We start from the raw sequence: 19,306 nt of genomic DNA, 5'->3' as shown, positions 1-19,306 counted from the left end.
AGTGTCCTCCTAAGTCCATGTCCTGATACTAATGGCTATTAAAGTAGATTATTTCCAAGCCTCATTATTGAGCATAAGTTTTATGTAGATTTCATGCACTTAGGAAAAGCTGATTTGTTTAAGTTTGTAAATGGGTCTGTCTTTTCTTTTTCAGCAATCAGCAGCTGTGTCCAAAATGGAGAAAAAACAGATGTTCTGCTGCTGGTTGAGAAAGGAAGGTAAGGCATAATTATAGGTGCTCAAGACAGGGATAAGCATTAGGGCTGTGCAAACCAGTTGGGGCAATTTGCTAGCGGTCCCAGGAAACATGTTTTCTCTGCATGCACATGTGTGTGTATACATAGCCTCAGAAGACCCTCAAAGCAGGTGGAGATAGAGCTGCCTCAATACTTTGGATATTCTTGGAAGAGTACTTAGCTCTTTGGAAAGGGCTTTGTAAGGTTTTGTTTTCCACACATAGGATTGCTCGTACCAAAGTCATATTGGCTGTATACGGTTAGAAGTAAAATCTTTGCTGGGAACCAGGCTGTGGAAGACTGATATAGAAAGTTAATAAACTTGGTTTCATCCATTACAGATAACTTTAAGTGCCCTATCACATTGAGCTGCATTTTTAGAAGTCTCCCCTTTCAGTTCAGATATTGATTTAATAAACTGAAGTTTCCTTCAAGTTGAGCTTGACTTCTGAGGACTACACAGACCCATCCATGGTTTCTAGTGACCACACTTCCTATAGAAGTGATTGGCTGGTGTCTTTTTTATTATGATGATGCTTTATTTTCCAGCCTGGCCTATAATCTTGGGATTTTCTGGTATTTTCTAACCAGATATTAAAGAGGTTCCATCCTTAGCTTTTGAAGATCAACCAAGGTCAGTTTGGTGCAGCCATCTAGTGGTGTTTATTGTTTAAGGTATACTCCAAAAGATACATGTTACTGTACACATATGTCTCTCTAGACCTGATCTGGTGAAGACATAAACACATATGAAAAGGTCAGTATCCCTTCTCACAGATCCTGTTCATTGTGGAAACTTTGAGAAAGTGAGCTATTCCCAAGAGTCCAGTTATCTTCCCTCCCCATGCCACTGATACTTGGATGCTACCCATGTTAAGTTTTAAAATTAATTCAGCCTTTCAGTGACGATTATTCCAAATTAGTACAGTAGAAAAGTGAAAGTAATATGGTTTGGCAAAAGCATGGTTAGGTGTTGCTCTTCTCTTACAAAATAAAGCTCTGCATTTGTTTTACATGCATGCTTATATGCATTTTGGAAAGCTCAAGAGAGAATGACTTTAATAAAACTGCATTTCTTTATTTTATAGTGACTATTTACATGATACTGTAGAATGTCCAACAGAACCCTAAAGACTTTGCAAGTGATGTATTGGCCATAAACATAAAGCAATAGATCTGTCGGGAGGGGAGAGTTGCTTTTCCCCTTAGTTGTTATTGTTCTTTTTTTAAAAATCAGTCAAATAAAACATGATGGAGTACAATGGCATACTCTATTTAGCTAATGCTGTATAAATATTGACTGAAAAACTCAACTGAGCAGAGAAAATATATCTTGCACATGGTTTTATCCCTTTGCCTTTTAAAATGTATGTGTGTATCAGGCTAGCATGGCTGTGTTCTAGCTAGCATGGTCTGTCCCAAGGGGAATCACTTGGCACCAATTCCAAAGTCCTACTTGGACATTAAGAAAAAGAGATATGCATGGCCTCTAAAATCACTGTTGCGTGCTTTTCCCAGCCTTGAAAACTTAAACGGAATTGCTGTGTAATGAAAGTGGAGCCTTGCAAAGATAAAGTAGGTCCTTTGCCATGGAACTTTGCTTGTCCTTTTGAAGTCAGAAAACTGTTCAGTTGAGAGAGATGTTCCCATGGAAGAAAGTTCGGTGGAGCCACTTAGCGAACTTTGAAGCCAAAGGAGCATTTTGTTCCCTCTGCCTTTCTCTTTCTTCTCTTCTGTCATACCAGACCTGGCATGCCTTATGCTGACTATAAAGGTAGATCCTCCAGCTGTTGTGTGTAAATGTACAAAACTGCGGGTAAACTGAGAAGGATCAGGAGTGGTGCTTAATAGTTCATTTTGTTCAAGCAAGAGAGGAATACCAAAAATACCAGGAAGCAGTTTTGTGGAATGGAGTGTTGAACTCTGGTCGGTTCACAATAAAAATACTTAACCACAATACAATATAAATACTATATAATAATATCAGTAAACAATAAAATATCAATAGAATCCAGATGGCTAACTTTCTCTCTCTGTCCGCAAGCAAAACAGGGCAATTCTAAGTAGCTAACCATCCCCAAGATAAACTGTTCTCTTCCCCACCCTAGGCATGTTGACAAAGCCAGGTTTTAATTTTTTACATCCAGGAGTGAGTGGACCTGCCTCAACCCCAGGGGGAGAACGTTCCAAAGAGCAGGAGCTGTTGTAGAGAAGGCACATTTCCGCGACCCCGCTAGATGGAACTCTTTTAACAGATGGGATCCGTAGCGTGCCCTCACTGCTTGCCTGGGTGGGATGGGTTGATGTGATGGGGGCGAGGTGGTCCCTTAGGTAACCTGAACCCATGCCATGTAGGGCTTTAAAGGTCATAACCAACACCTTGAATTGGACCCAGAAGCAAACTGGCACCCAGTGCAGCTCGCACAGTAAAGGTGTTACATGTGCCGCCCTCGGGGCACCTAGAATTATGCACGTGGCTGCATTCTGGACCAGCTATAGCTTCTGGATAATCTTCAAGGGTAGCCCCATGTAGACTGCATTACAGTAGTCTATATGGGAGATAACCAAGGCATGAGTGACTGTTTGAAGGGCCTCTCGTTCCAGGAAGGGGTGTAACTGGCACACAACATGAAGTTGTGCAAAGGCCCTCCTGGCCACAAATGCCACCTGCTCCTCGAGCAGGTGTCATGAGTCCAGGAGGACCCCCAAGTTATGCACTGGATCTGTCTGGGGCAGTGCAACCCCATCCAGAACTAAAGATGACAATTTCCTGGATATGGAAGAGCCATTAATCCACAGCCACTCCGTCTTACCAAGGTTCAGCTGAAGCTTGTTGTTCCCCATCCAGACCCCAGGCACCTAGACAGGGTGGTCACAGCATCACTTACTTCACCTGGGATGGAGATGTATAATTCAGTATCATCTGCCTATCGATGATACCTCAACCAATGGAGACAGATGATCTCACCCAGGGGTTTCATGTAGATGTTAAAAAGGAGTGGGGAGAGAACCAAGCCCTGTGGAACCCCACAAAGTAGGGGCTGCAGGGTGGATCTCTCGCTCCCTATCAATACAGGCTGAAGCCATAATAGAGTAGAAATTCCCACTGTTGCAGTTAGGGTAATCCTTGGGGGATGTATATATTTGAAGATTTTATATTCTTTCTGGAGTAGGCATGAAATGGGCATGGGTTTTGGGTACAAACGTTTTAATTTACCATGAGATTAATATTCAGCCTCAACCCTAGGGTGTTTTTGTTTTTATTTTGCAAGCTTAATTGCAAAACAATTAAAATGGTTAGAACTACTCTACTTAAAGATAACTCTGGCCAAATAGGGAACTGAGATTCCTTTCCTTCCTGCTTATTGGAGGAGTGGCAGTGGGGGCAAGGATGGTGATGCTGTTCTTAAAAAAAGAAGGCACCTGTTAGAGATGGTTAGATTTGGCCATTTAAAGATTACAATCTCTTAAGTTTGGGAGTGTTGCGGGTTAGCTAAAGGGCAAACAAGCTGGCCTGATACAAATAAATGATATGAACGGGACTATCAGATTAACTGGAAGCTCTGGCGTGGGCTGGTCCATGAAGTCACGAAGAGTCGGAAGCGACTAAACGAATGAACAACAACAACAAATCAGATTAACTGCTTTCAGGTATCTGTGTTTGTATTTGCATCAAGAACCACAGGGTTATCAAGTAGATCCTCTGCTTTTAATTGGTGGTAGTGTAAAACCTGGCAGGCTATTTCATAGTGCAAAATTTCTTTATAACTGTCAGACTATTTCTATACTCCACCGCTTCCCATCAGGCATTCAGGGGCAGGGTTCGTGATACTATTTGCCCCTTTCATCTTTAATCCTGAGAGGCAGGTTATGTGAAGAGACAGAGAAAAAAATGATGTATTAGCTGAAAGTTTCAGTAAGTTTTAAGACTGAGCAAGGATTTAATTCAGCATCTCCCTCCCATCTGACTGGTTGTAATCTAGTATAAGGTAGAGAGGGGGAGGAGGCAACCTAAATGAATTGCATTTCATCTGAATTTATTCCATTTTGCCTTCTCAAAACAAAATGGAAGCTTGCCTATCTTTTCAAATTAACTCTTGAATTTTGAGATGCAATTCTCCCTTAAAAAAAAAAAGCACAACTGTGACATGTTAAGAAAAGTGCAACATAAATTATGCCTCAGCAAAAACAATACCTTAGGAAAGTTTCTTGTGGGAAGTGTAGCAGGACAATGGCGCACCAAAAATGCATATGGATTTTAGGCAGAGCTTCAAAAAAATTCAATCTGAATGGAACAAATGAAAAATTAAGACTGAAAAAAAATAGAGAAATAGAAATGGGTAGTTTAGTCTATCCCTGTGGTTAAGTAATTTTAATTGTAAGAGTAACTGCAATATATAGCTTTTCTGGTGTAGGGTTTTCCATTGCTAATTGTTTTTCAGTCTCATAGGAAATGGAAAAAATGCAATTGCTTTTATTGTTATTGACATAGATGGGAAAGGCCAGGCAATTTGACCTGTGTCCTGATAGTTTCAAGTTCATACTTGCAAGTTCTTCCAAAGCCCCAGAGCTCTGTCTTGTAATACATACATGTGTACACACACACACTTGCATGCATACCTACATAGACTGAAGATTTTCCTAAAGGCAAGTCTCCTTGGAATTGAGGTCAACTTCTGGTTAACACATCCTGGCCACAATATGGTGGTTTCCTGCTGCCTTGTTCTGGGCTGTTTGGTTATTGTTTTAACTTCCCTGTCTAGTCTACAACCCTGAGATTTTCTGCTGCTCTCTCATCCAAGCATGAACCAGGCCTGACTGGGTCAGCTTCTAAGCCAGACAAGGTGTTCTTTCCTTAAATGCTTTCTGCAATAGCCAGCTGTAGTCTTCTGAACTGCTTTGCACTCGTAGCATTTATGCGATCGGTCCTTGCCGTAGCTTTTCATTAAAAGAGAGACCATTTTCTCCGAGTGTTCTCTCTTTGCACCTTTCAAAATGTTTTCTCAATCTTTTTGCAGAACATTATATATCCGTGGCCACACAAAGTTGGATTTCACAGTCTGGCATACTGCAATTGAAAAAGCAGCAGGTACAGATGGCAACATGTTAGAAGATCAGCAGCTCAGCAAAAATGACGTTCCGATTATAGTGAACAGCTGTATTGCATTTGTTACGCAGTATGGTAAGTGGAGCCGAGCGTTTGTTCAGATTCCCGAAAATTGGAGATGCATTCGGGTAGAGTACTTAAGAAGCTTCGCCATCAGATTACATTATGTGGGCTTGAGCTGTGATCTGTAAAGGCTACACTTTTAGAGGTGTTCGCCGTAATGCTCATTTCTGAGTAGGTGTGTTGAGAATGTCACATGTACCTTATCAAGTGGACAATGGGGCTGGGAAATTAAAACTAGAGCTTCCTGCACCAGAGGGATCTCTTTTATTTGTATTAGGGGGAATAATTAACTACACGGTGATGATGCCCTGTGTGGTATCTGATGCAGGGCAGCTACCTGTTTTTGAAAATTTCACTCCTGCTACAAAGACAGCCACTTGCATGGTGATTGGCAACTGGTATTCTACAATGCCCAAACTGAATTCCCCTTTTAGCCTACTGATTATAAAAATATTTTGCCAGCCATTCTCCCTGGACATTTTCTCTTGAAGTAATCATAGGAGATGTTTTAGTTCCAAATTATTAATCTTGGCACAACCAAGAGACTCTTCAAGTCCAGACATTGCTCTTCAGTAGGGATGGTCAACTTTTTTCAGCCTGGGAGGATAGGTTGGGAGGTATAAATGCTCACTGCAGCATGGAGGACAAGCAGTTACCTGTGTTCCACAGATAATATCCACAGATAATGTTCCAGATAATTTGTCTTCTATAGCTTGGCTCTTTGTAACAGGCATGCTTTACTTTTTCCAAGCCACTAATCCACAAGCAGCTGGTGGTGACTGGGATCACTGGATTGACCCCATTATTAGCCTTCCTCAATCTGTCTCTACCTGATGCTGGGTGTGTTGGAATTGCAATGCTTGGAATTCCCAGAACTCTGGGAGTTGCAATACCAGCATTCCTGGAGGATAGGAAATTGGTTATGGTTGTCTTAGAGGTCTGAATTCTGAATTTTGTCTCAACATCATTTAAACAATTTCAAAACATTATCTGCAGATCAACTGTCTGAGGTTGTTCCGCTTATAATGGCATAGACTATCTTGTTTCTTTGACATATTTCTTTTTTTTTTTGGCATTTATTTGGCTGATAAAATATTTTCCTATCTAAGGTTTGGGAAGCAAACACATCTACCTGAAGAATGGAGATCCTTCATGTGTGAGGGAGCTTCTAGAATGTTTCAAAAAAGATGCAAGAAGTGTTAAGCTGAGGGCTGGGATGAACCAGCTGGAAGATGTTACTGATACACTGAAATGTTTTCTTTCTGAAATAGATGATGCACTACTGACCAAAGAACTTTATCCTTTTTGGATTTCAGCATTAGGTAATGCATTATGAAATCGTTCTGAAGACACTACCATGCTTCATTTTTTAGCATGCTGGAATATTCTTTTAACCTGACCTTCTGATTATACACACAGAGAGACCCACACACACACACTGTATATATGTGTATAAAAAAGATATGGGGTTATGTTGATATTCCCTTTCCAGAGTGATCCTCTAGAATGAATGAGAATGGGGACCAGTGATCTGTTTTGAATAAGTAGTTTCAGCATAACCTTTTCATGCATATACATGGAAAAGATTTGAATAAAGAAGCATGTTTTATGTAATGAGAGAATTAATTAAGGATACAAGGGTGATAAGTGGTTTTGAATGGGGAACAGACCATTATTGGTGGTATCAAGAGTGGGCCTTATGAAAAGAGACATGGACATGGAAGAAAAGGAAAGAAGTGAAGGAAATGAAAGTAAAACCAGAAGTGAATGTATATATTTTTTATAAAAAATATTAGAAGGTAGATTAATCACCAACAAAATGAATGGAAAGTGGAATGAGTAAAAGGGATATGGAAGCTACTTGGAAACATAATGAAAATAATTATGTTAGAATGTCACAAAAATGTATGGAGTTACGTTAGTGGGAAGTATGAAAAAGGATGCTTTGTGGAGTGATGAAACAGAAGAGACTGTGGATGTGGAAGTATTGCTGCAATCAAAAAAGATGAGAAAAAGCTACTGTTTTAGATAGATAGATAGATAGGCAGACACACACACACACACACACACAGAATATACATTAAAAGTAAAGAAGATGTGGATATACACACACAGAATGTACATTAAAGTTAAGAGAGAAAATTAAGAACAGTTTTGATGGAAATAACAAATTGGGTTCATAATATTTGAAAAGGGCTAAATAGGAAGACTGTGGTAGAGTGAATGGAATTAAGAATAAAAATGATGAGATTTGGGGGCATGAAACAGAAGTGAAGGAATGCTGGAAGGCAGATTTTAGAGTTTTGTATGGGATATGTCTATTGGAATTGAACCAATGCTACAAATGTTATTGTATAGGAAAAAGTTGATGAAAAGTAATCATTGCTGTGGGAAGCTTAAAAAAGAATGGTAAGACTACAGGCTTAGATGGTTTAACTGGAATGACATGAAAATATGGATGTGGTGTACTTAAAGGGTATCTTTGTGACTTATTTAATGTATGTATAAGTGAATCTGATGATTGGAGAATTAGTTTTCCAAGTATACCTGGCAAGGTGTTTGGCAGAATTTTGTAGAGGAGGAGGTGACAATGAGCAAAATGTAAGAAGTGCACTGTGACTTTATGCCAATAGGTGGTGAGATTTTGCTCTTCAACAACTCACTGAGGAATGTATGAATATCAGAAAATGATATTGATTTAGAGAACATGTGAAAATAAATTGATTGCTTCAGAAACTATGCATAAGAACTTCCTTGTTTTCTCAACTTGCTTTAAATCACTACAATGAAATTGCATTCTGGGACAGAAGATATAATACAGTAACTTTATTGCTATATATTTATTTATAAAATTTACATGCTGCCAGATTTGGAAAGCATATTAAATACACATATATGGGGTGTGTGTGTACAGAGTGATACTATCATACTTGGCCTTTCAGTGGCAAGCTTGTGGTACTCTCTTGAAAAAAAAAATATGGGCCTAGCTTGAAGAAGAGAACAGGGCTGCTTAATCTGATTTAAGTTGAAGACTTAGTGACTATGATTACTCCCAATATTTTAATATTTTTCTCCTTTTGTTACATTAAAAACGATCATTCTCTGTTGCAGTGGATTCTGAGCTTCTCAAAGGTTCTGGTTAACTGTTAGAAAGCTTGAATTCTCTTAGACTCCAATCTTGGTCCTCCCCCACCATCTCTGAGGTCAAGACAAGAGTGGAACATCTCTGGGTGCCACAGGACAATAAACCTGTCACCAGATAAAATATGGTTGTTGAAATATGGAGAAGAACCATATTTCTTTGTTTACCTCCAAGAAAACATTTTGAAACAATGGGTTGTCAGAGCTAGAAAAGGACCCTAACATGCTTCTGAGCTGGGCCAAAGAATTACCCTGAAAACTGAGACAAGCTATTAATGCAGTAATAGAAAAGAGAATTGTTCCAAAATTCAATACTGTAACCTCACAAGAACCTACAATGAGCAACAAAAAAGAAAGCATCTTTTATTCTCTACATTTGTCCATTTGTATTTAAATCAGCTATGCTTGTTATGGGTTAGTCGTGAGTCAACAGAGGAATCAAGCTTTATGGATCATTATTGTGGAAGCTATCGCAGACAAAGGGGTGACAAGGCATCTCTGTTGCCTCCAAGTTGTTTTTCTTTACAATTGCAGTCCATAACCATTTGCATTGAAAGTGAATTATCTGTATTGTGTTGATGAAGGAAAGGCTGATTGGGTAAATAGTCATTGTAAATGACTTGATGCTGCTGAAGTGGCAGATCGATTCCTTTGTCTTTTGGACTGGATTGCGTTGTAGTTAATCCTGGGTAATTTAATTCCTAAACTCTCCCTCTTCTCCATCAGATACGCTGGATGACAAAGACAGGGTGAGAAAATATAGCACTTTTATTCGAACTCTTCCACCCGTCAACAAAGCAACACTGGCAGCGTTAATGGAACACCTTTACAGGTCAGTGTGTCAGCAAATCTGCTAAAGGAAGGCATTATTTGAGCTAGGGTGGAATGTCAAGTGTATTATTATAATAGCACGGAACTAAGACATTCTCTAGATGAGTGTGTAACATTAGAATAAATATTTTGTATGCATCATTTCAGAAATTCATGAAATGTTTTAAGCGGGGATGGCGGTAATACTTTGTCCTGCTTTCATGATCCTTGCTGACCTTTTCAAGAATGGTTCAGGACTATCATCTAAAGTCATTGATAAAATATCAATGCATAATGTCAATCAAAGTAAATAGCAGTAAATATTGTCAAAACGTAACTGGATCTCACACACGCACATACTTCCGCAGTACAGTTAGTACTAGCTGTTACTGTCTGTGGAATAGATTAATAATATCTGATATTACATTATATTAGGCTCATCTCTGTATTATAGATGTGAAGTGGGATTAACAAAATTGCAGCTCACAAAGGCATCCTGGGAATGTATATCAAATCAATCAAATCAAATCTTTATTATGGTCATAGACCAGCATAAGTGTATCCAAATTATCATGTGAAGAAATGATTAGTATAAATGTACAAGTCACTTCCAGATGACAGTTTATTTTACTAGATGGTAGACATTTCCATGAGAGCCAGTTTGGTAGTGGTTAAGGCACCAGGCTCCAAACCAAGTGGCCGTGAGTTCGAGTCTCGCCTTGGGCACAAATCCAGCTGGGCGATCTTGGGCCAGTCCCTCTCTCTTGGCCCTAGGAAGAAGGAGACAAGGGCAAAACACTTCTGAAATCTTGCCAAGAAAACTGCAGGGACTAGTCCATGCAGTAGCCGGGAGTCAAGACTGATTTGAAGGCACTCACACACAGAATATTGCCATAGTTGTTTAAAAATAATCTAGGTGAAGAAAATCTGCACGTCGAAAAGGAGTTGGCATATTTCTTTGCACAATTAATGATGGATCAGGGCCTGCTGCACCTTACCCAGTTGTTGCCTACCAAAAACTAAAAATGTTTTTCAGCTTGAAGGGGTCATACCCAGCTTGGTCATAAGGGTTAGTTATTTGCAGTCTTTAAGAACAGTATTGAGGAAAATTAAAAAACTGCCACACATAGGAGTTTTGGGGCCAGTAATACATTCTGTGCTTGCCTGGAATTATGGAATAGACCTAGTCCTCTATATTGTTCTAATGGCCTGTTTTCTTTATTTAAAACTCACCTTTAAAAGTATTGTGAGAGCCATTTACTTAGGGTTTTGCTTTTGAAAAACAAGTTTCTAGCTCTTTGGAATGCAAATACACATTTGAAAAACTGGCAAGCAAGACACAGTTAAATCTCACAAGCGTTTCTGGGTAGCATAATGAGATATCCAGCAGCTAAGAGGCCAAGTTTTATGTGTGAATTATATTTCTGACCTTGAGTTGCCACTGCAGAAAATGACACTGAGTGTCTTACGTTTTTTCTAAGGCCTGAAGGATAACCTCTGCCTGAAAGTTTAGTTTACTGGCCTAAATGGACTTTTGCTTTGATCCAGTTCTATCATGTGCTCACCCTGGATGAGCTTTTCCCCATGGCGTAGTACTGATAAGCAGAAGAAAGGGTTTGTGTCAAAATAGCAGCATGAGAATCATAAGTTAATGAGCTGGGAAAAGATAACATGTACAATTTCATTTTAATGAGACCTTTTTCTTTGAGTTGAACTCTCTTGTTGGAAAGGCATCCTGTGGCCACATCTGTGCAAATCTGCCTGCTAATTTTTTTTTCTAAATGGATTTATTAACTTCATCAACAGGGTTCAGAAATGTTCAGAAATCAATCTCATGGATCCTCACAATCTGGCGATGGCTTTCTCATCGTGCTTGTTTCAAACCAAAGGACAAACTAGTGAAGAAGTTGATGTAATTGAAGACTTGATTATAAATTATGTGCAGCTTTTTGATGTAAGTACTCTGCATATTGATCAGATCTCTCTGGTAATATAATTTGGCAAATTGGATGAAAGCTTAAATGCTGTTTCATGTCTCTGCTTGGGAAGGTTATTTTTAATCAAACTCAGTATGATACTTATCACTTTTGCTTTGTAATTTGAAGGATTCTAAATTTAATGCAGAGCTTTGTTGAATCTGGTACCTCCAGATGTCAAATCTGATCCCTCCAGCTATGACTCCCGTGATTTTCCTAATGGCTAGGAATTGTGGTAGTTGTAGTTCCAACCCATATAGAATATCTGAAAACACTTAGGAGCACTACTGATTGGGTGAAGCTAAAGCTGTGTTTTTCATTTGCTAAAAGTTTAGTTACGCATTGGATATCATCCCCTTAGAAAAGGCTTATTCAGGAGGTCAGGAGCATATTTGATATTTTGAGAGCACAGTAGGCATGCTTATGAAATGCCTGCCATATCTATTCAGAAAGGAGTTGGCATAGTCCAGAGTATCCATTTTCTAAAAGTAGTTCCCCAGGAGAAATACAATGATATAGGCTGGTGCTCTCCTTTGAAATATGCCAGCATTCTATCCTCCCCTCCCCTCATCTTCCTCCCTCCCTCCCTCCCTCCCTCCCCTTCCCTTCCCTTCCCTTCCCTTCCCTTCCCAGATGAGTTGTGCAGTCTTGTGGGAACATGTAACTCTGTGATGTCCATACCTGTAGAAAGCTCTGCAGTCTCTCTGAGTATAGTCACCTGTTACAAAGTACCTAGTACTTTAAATATTTAATCAGAAATAGAAAAATATGCACTTGCCAAATCGTAGCATTACATTTTTTTTAAAAAAATATTCCTTTGTTTTTACTTATACTGATTTTTATATATCTTTTTATATAAGTTCTTTTAAAATAAATGTTTGATTTATAATAGTCAAGGATCAAGGATCAAGTGTTAGTGTTTGGCAATCTTTCTCTATGGTTATCATGCTCTACTTTTTAGAAAGATCAGAAGAACTCTGGTAGCACCTTTTCTGACTAACACATTTTATCAAAAGGCTTTCTTCAACTGCAGCTCACTTCATCAGGTGCAGAGAGTGGCTAAACTGATGTAGGATTTAAACTGGGCGGAGGTGGGGTGGGGGGAAAAGGAAGGGGAAGGTGGGGTGGCTATACAAATGCAGGTGATTGACCAATGGCAGTAATAAAAGGTGTTGCTGCTGCTGTTTGCAAATCCAGGTTACACATGAGAGAGATTACTCAAAGTGACTATTTTGGAAAAAGGAGACTTTAAGAGCACAATTGAGTGAGAAACTGCTGAGCTCACATGCCTCAAAAGGTTTCAGGCCATCTCAAAAGGCCTGAACACACACAGTGGGTTTTTAATACATTACAATAGTTAATTAATAATGTGTTGGTAACGGAGGCTGCCGAAAAACACCAAAGTCGACACCAGCCAGAGTATTAAACAGCTAAAAGAAGCTATACAAGATTGGGAAAAGTGGAGAGAGCTGGTCCATAGAATCGCCAAGAATCGGACCCAACTGAACGGATAGCATCGTCATCAGCAATCTGTCTCATATGCCACCTACATTTGCATAACCACCTTCTCTTCCCCTCCATTCTTCCCCACCTTAAAGGTAAAGGTAAAGGTTTCCCTTGACGTAAAGTCCAGTCGTGTTCGACTCTAGGGGGCGGTGCTCATCTCCGTTTCTAAGCCTTGGAGCCGGCGTTGTCCATAGGACACTTCCGGGTCATGTGGCCAGCATGACGACTCGGAACGCCGTTACCTTCCCGCCGAAGCGGTACCTATTGATCTACTCACATTTGCATGTTTTCGAACTGCTAGGTGAGCAGGAGCTGGGACTAGCAACGGGAGCTCACCCCGCCGCGCGGTTTCGAACCGCCGACCTTCCGATCGACAGCTCAGCGGTTTAACCCGCAGCCCACCTTACCCCAGCTTAAATCTGACATCAGTTGAGCCTTTCTGTGATCTGATGAAAGTCAGCTACAATTCACAAAGGCTGTTGCCTTTTATTTATTTATATTTCAATTTTTTTCACCAGCCATCTCCCTCAAAATATTTTAATACAATTTATTAGATGAAAAAGGTGCTACCGGACTCCTGATTTTTAGTTTCCATAGACTAACATGGCTCTCTTCCTACAATTTTTAGAAAGTTGATATTCACATTTCCTTTTTAATGGCAAAATAGAAAATTAGCAATGTCCATACCAACTCCAATTTCAATTTGCTTAAGTAACTTTTTTTTTTTTTGAATCAACATTTTGGTTTCTACAGTTCCCATTTTGTTTCACTGCAAAATTTGTACTGTGTGTTTATTACTTGGAAAATTTGCTAATCCCTTCTTCATTTGCAATGTGCCAAAGTGACGTACAACTCCTAGAAAACATAAAACAATAATGGAAACATCAAGAGCGGCAATAAAACTGTCCAGAAAAGCCAGTGCTGAAATATCTACTTGTAAATGTAAAATGGCTGGGAAAATCACCAGATTTTACTGTGTGGTTTGGCAGATCATACAAATGTGGTAAAGTAGGAAATAGTGTATAAAATCAAAAATAAAAACGAGCATCAATAAAAATCAAGTGTGTAACAAGAGGGTGGATATAGTAGACCAGGAAGTTGGTACCAATTTCCTGAATCATAGGATTGTAGATTTGGAGGGGACTGCAAGGATCTAGTCCAACTTTTAAGGCAAACCAATTAAACCATTCATGACAGATGGCTGTCCAACTTCTTAAAACTGGAAAGGAATTATCATTATCATTTTTCCCCCCAAGCAGGAATTCTATTTGCCATAGGCCCTAAATAATTGGCAATCCTTTCTTATTCTAGAAATGTTATGATTACAAGGTTCTCAACTTTTCCTATTACAAACTAGTGATTAGAATTGCCAGAGAATGAAGATAATTAACAAACAGTCTGGATAGCTTTCATTTTCATGTTTAACAGTTGAGATGGTGACATTTCACTGTAAGTTGGTTCAAACTTCTAATTAAAAGCTAAAGTCTACATTTAAGCAGGCTGAAGGTCCTTTTTAATTTTTTTATTCTATGTTTGAAAAAGCTCATAGGCTTTGATCCATTAAGGTGGCAGTGATCCCATTGATTTCAGTGCGCCACCTCTAAGCATGTCTTGTTTGACCTATGCAGTCAGGATTAAATATCATTGATTTCAGTGGTTTATATTACAGGATTGCAATTGTGCGCTATGAAATTTCCTATGACATGCTATTAATGGTTTATTTTAGCATGTCTGTGTTTGATGAATGTGTTTTTAATAATTTTTTTAAAAATGTACAATAAAGAAGGAGATCTACATGTGGACATTTATAAAACTTGTGTACATGAATATATTTATTTATTTATTCAATTTATATAGCCGCCCATCTCAAACCAGTGACTCTGGGCAGCTAACAATAATAAAAACAATCAAACAAAACAATAAAGTAAAGAAGGTAAAGATTCCCATTTAGTCATGTCTAATGACACACTAGCGGGTGGTGCTCGTCTCCGTTTCATGGCCGAAGAGCCAGCATTGTCCGAAGATGCTTCCACGGTCATGTGGCCAACATGACAGTCACGGAATGCTGTTACCTTCCCGCTGAAGCGGTACCTATTTATCTACTCGCATTTGTATGCTTTCAGATTGCTAGGTTGGCAAGAGCTCGGTCGAGTGTGGAAGCTCACTCTGTCACACTGTACTCGGGTCTCAAACCACCAAACTGCAACCATCTGGTCAACAAACTTGGCATCTTAACCACTGAGCCACCACATCCCCCAAAACAATAAAAACAATACTAAAAATTAAATATAAATATATGCTTTATATATGCTGTGAATTCTGGCTGAAGAGTCTATGTGAACTGTCATGTTACGTTCTTGCATTTTAAACCTTAACTCTAACACAAGATATACACAGGTGGGTGTGTAGTGTATTTATATATAGATAGACAAGTACTTGGCAATCAACCAGACATGTAGTAGACAAGGACCGGAAGACAGTGGTGGTGATAGATGTAGTGGTGCCAAGTGACAGCAACATCAGGAAGAAGGAGTATGAGAAGCTGGAGAAGTACCAGGGCCTGAAGGAGGAATTAGAATGGATGTGGAAAGTGAAAGCCAAAGTGGTCCCAGGGGTGGTAGGAGCATTCCGGGCTGTGACCCCCAAGCTGGGAGAGTGATTTCAGCAGATCCCAGGAGCAACATCAGAGCTCTCGGTCCAGAAGAGTGCAGTGCTAGGAACAGCTAAGATACTGCACAGAACCCTCAAACTCCCAGACCTCTGGCAGAGGACCTGAGGCTGAGGAAGACACACACCACCCATAGGGGTGAGAAGGGAATTTTATATATATTGAATTGAAGAGAAAAAAGAATAGGAAAAGTTATAAGAAGTATACTGTACTATACTATACTATACGAAAAAAAAATGAAAAGAAAGAGAAATGAATAAAAAGGAAAAAAGTAATAAAGAAGTGGCTTCTGATCTTCTTAACAGCAGTTATAAGTACATTTACATTTTACCCTCTCTCCCTAAGGTTACATAATAATTTCCTTTTTCCAAAATCTACCCTAATCATCAAACCCATAAATCACAAGTTCTTTTTTTTTTCTTTTTTCAGCAAACACTCTGTAAGGGGTTTCCAGTCACTAAATAAATGCGGTTATTGTCCTTTCTCTAAACAGACAAGTCAATTTTGCTATCTCTGCTGGTTTGGTCATCTTCACCAGCCATTCCTTCACTATGGGTATTTCATTTTTGTGCATATAATAATCTTGCAGCAGTGATCATATATAAAAATAATCTTCCATGGCTCTTTTCTAATTGTCTGTCCATTAGTGCCAGCAAAAAAAAGTTCTGGTTTCAGTTGAGTATCACTCTTTAAAAATCTTTGTATCATTGTATGTGTTTGAATCCAAAATTTTCAGGCTGTTTTACAAGTCCACCAGGCATGATGAAATTACCCTTCATGTTTCCACATTTCCAACATAAATTTGAAGTAGCTTTATACATTCTAGATAATTTTTCTGGAGTCGTATACCAATGGTACATCATTTTCTAAAAATGCTCTTTTAACTTCTGTGTTCATTTGTAATTCTCTTTCGTTTTACAAATTTAACACTGATCCGTTTTCTTCAAACTACAGTTCTAAACGAAAAGTTTTTGCAGATAGAAAACTAGCTCCATAAGTGCCCAAAAAGAAACAACCTTTTTGCCCAGTGAAGTGAACTGTTCCAGTTTGGGGGTAAAGATTGTCATATTTCCATCCTTGCAGTCTGGACTGAAAACAGTTAATCCAAAGCATGAGAATATAGGAGTTCTGGTGAATGGTATTCATTGGAAGGAAGGGTGAGGTTGTAACACAAAAATTCCAACAAGTACCTTATTTTCAAATGAGACACCTTTATATAGGCAACTTGCGGCCTTGTCTGCTTCTTTCTACATTTTTGATGTAAGGGGCTGGAAGGTTGCCTCTTGTATGAAGACAGGACAGTCTCCATATGTTCACTGTTGTGATAAATACTAGGGTTTTTTCTTAATTAATAATTTGAGAAATAACTTTTACAATGAGATTGGATGGGATTGATCAACTCATTTGACTGCATATATAGGTCAGTGAGGAGGGAGGGAACAGATCTGTTTTACAAAAGAGTTTGATTGTGTTTGATGCTTAGTATATCACTGAAAAACTGTTTGGGGACATGGAAGTCTTTTATGGTCCTCCTGTGTACAGAGCAGGCCAGCATTGCATGCGGGAACAGAGTTGATGTCCCTTGCTTTTGTCAAAAAGATGCTTGGGCAACTCACTTCATAAAAAGTGTTTTTTTCTTGCACAGGTCCAGCAAGATCAAGTGAAGCAAATGGACATTGAGAACAGCTTTATTACCAAATGGAAAGATACTCAAGTACGTAATGATGATTCCTTCATTTGTGCGGGGAAGGGGTGTGGTTCACAGATACAGGGCATGCTGGCATGAGAAAGACACTGGGCTCCGTCTTAAGCATTCACAGGTCTGCTTTGGAAGGGTGTCCATCTAAGGGGAAAATCTAAGGGGAGCTACTGTCAGCATTAACAGTAATGAACCAGATGACCTACTGGTCTGGCTAGTTATAAGAAAGCTGCCTGTAATCTTTTTTTGGATTACCAGTGAACTTCAGTTATGATGGATTTATAGAAGCAAGAGAAATAATGGACAACTTTTGACAATAATACAAATAATGAAGGAGTTGCAGTTTAAAGGAAGAGCTAAGGGATAACCCAAAGTGCCACTCACTTGATGACTTGGGACAACAGTGCCTAGAATTCCTAGTCATTATAGCTATTGTTGTCCTAACACACTTGGGGAAGGGACTCTGGATAACCATTAAGTTTTAGCTGAAAACAAAGTTGATTCCAGGAGCTTTGAGGCAGTTTGGCTCCATATCATCAAAATGGATTAAGATGGAAAGTTAGTGCAAAGCCAAAGGATGAATAAGCAGAAGAGCAGGATTCTTATTCCTAAGTGTTTAGTGTGTGTGTGCGTGTGCGTGCGCACTAAATCTCTGTTTGTCTCTTTAAAAACTCAGTTTTCTTGGGTAGGAAGTTCCTGTTTGAACATTAAAGGAGGAGTAGGGAGAGGAAGCAGACGGAGGTTTCGAACAGAACCTGTCCTTGCTTTTGGGAAACTTAACAAGCTGCAGTGGCCCACATTTTTTTGTGGGGGTGGGTGGGCAGGGCAGTAAAACCCTGACCAACAGAAATGTGTGTGTCACTATTAAAATCACCTTGCTAATAATTCAGTCTCCTTGTTTTCCTACAACCTGAAAGATTTCCAAAATCAATCCCAGGTACTACAAAAGCTATTTACCACCAGTCTAAAAAGGAGTGATGACCTTCTGTAGCTAGGTCACACTACAGATTTGAAATAATAGAAAAAATAGATTCCCTCTAGGTGGAGCTAGTTTTCCTTTGCATATCTGCTTCTTTTTACAAAACTTCAACCAATTCTGGTGAAACTTCAGGCTTGCCTGGTGCCTTTGCTAAACATTCAGAAAGGAAAAATAGCTTTTAGAAGTGTATAGACATTGCAGTACTCTTTTATTATGATTTGTTCATATAGTGGTTCAAAGACATTTGCAAAGCAAAACTTAAGGGTTTTGGTGAGGTTTGAGCTTACCAGGGTCTTTTGCATTATGAAAAAAGGCATGCTGTATTAAAAATAAAGCATACTTAGCTGAAACTTCTGTAGCTTGAAAGAGAAAATCTCATGCTGTTTATAATGACCTTGTTTGCCATTCCAGTTGACACTTGATTCTTTTTTTTTTCTGCCCACCAAACCAGCTGTTTCTTTTTTTCTTTACCAGCTGTTTTTGTTTGCAGCACAGATTTTTCCCTCTCCAGTGTGCAGTTGTTTACATATACTAGTGCAAATCAAATGTCAACTTCATTCTTCCCCCAACCTTTTTTTTTCAGTAGAATCAGCTCAAAAGCAAATTTTACCAGGAAATGAGCTTTTTCTGAGTCATTGCCAGCATAATTAAGTTTTCTTCAAAGTCACTTTGTAATGTTTTTCCCCTTCACAAATGATTTCATTAGTTTCAATTCTCCAGAGGCTGCTGTGACCCCAGACTGCTAATCTTGCCATTGTGTGGTTCTTTCAAAGCAGGAGTGTTGTGTGTGTGTGTGTGTGTGTTTTGGTCACAGAACATCGAGTATTTTTACTAGAGAACTACTTGGACTAGCTACCATAACTATTTTGGCTTTTATAATTTTACACCATCGTGCTAATAAATGCACCTTGCCTCTATAAACCATCAGGGCAATTATTGAGGCCATCATTTTATATACTGTAACAATCCCCGTAGTAGTTTGTAACCACTTCTGCAGTTCTCTTGTGTATCTGATTTATAGCCAACTTCTGTGTTTGGCTGCTTCAGGAAGCCCTGGCACAGCTAATCTGGATTAGCCCCACCATTAAGCAGCAACTTCCATGCTCTTCAGTTTGGGGTAC

At 39.1% G+C, this 19,306-nt stretch overlaps 1 protein-coding gene across 2 annotated transcripts in view; it reads left to right on the top strand.

Annotated features, from left to right (window-relative positions):
* The window catches only part of ARAP2 (ArfGAP with RhoGAP domain, ankyrin repeat and PH domain 2), a 118,092-nt gene that overhangs the window by 71,467 nt on the left and 27,319 nt on the right, over positions 1-19,306 (top strand). For both annotated transcript variants that reach the window (XM_063309952.1, XM_063309951.1), the window contains exons 18-23: positions 155-218; positions 5,255-5,418; positions 6,516-6,728; positions 9,274-9,379; positions 11,164-11,311; positions 17,153-17,221. In XM_063309952.1, the coding sequence (XP_063166022.1) occupies positions 155-218; positions 5,255-5,418; positions 6,516-6,728; positions 9,274-9,379; positions 11,164-11,311; positions 17,153-17,221 (764 nt within the window). The remainder of the gene's footprint in view (positions 1-154; positions 219-5,254; positions 5,419-6,515; positions 6,729-9,273; positions 9,380-11,163; positions 11,312-17,152; positions 17,222-19,306) is intronic.

This window comes from Candoia aspera, chromosome 8, assembly GCF_035149785.1.
Source record: "Candoia aspera isolate rCanAsp1 chromosome 8, rCanAsp1.hap2, whole genome shotgun sequence".
In the NCBI taxonomy this organism is placed as follows: domain Eukaryota; kingdom Metazoa; phylum Chordata; class Lepidosauria; order Squamata; family Boidae; genus Candoia; species Candoia aspera.
This window is presented reverse-complemented; position numbering and strand designations above follow the sequence as displayed.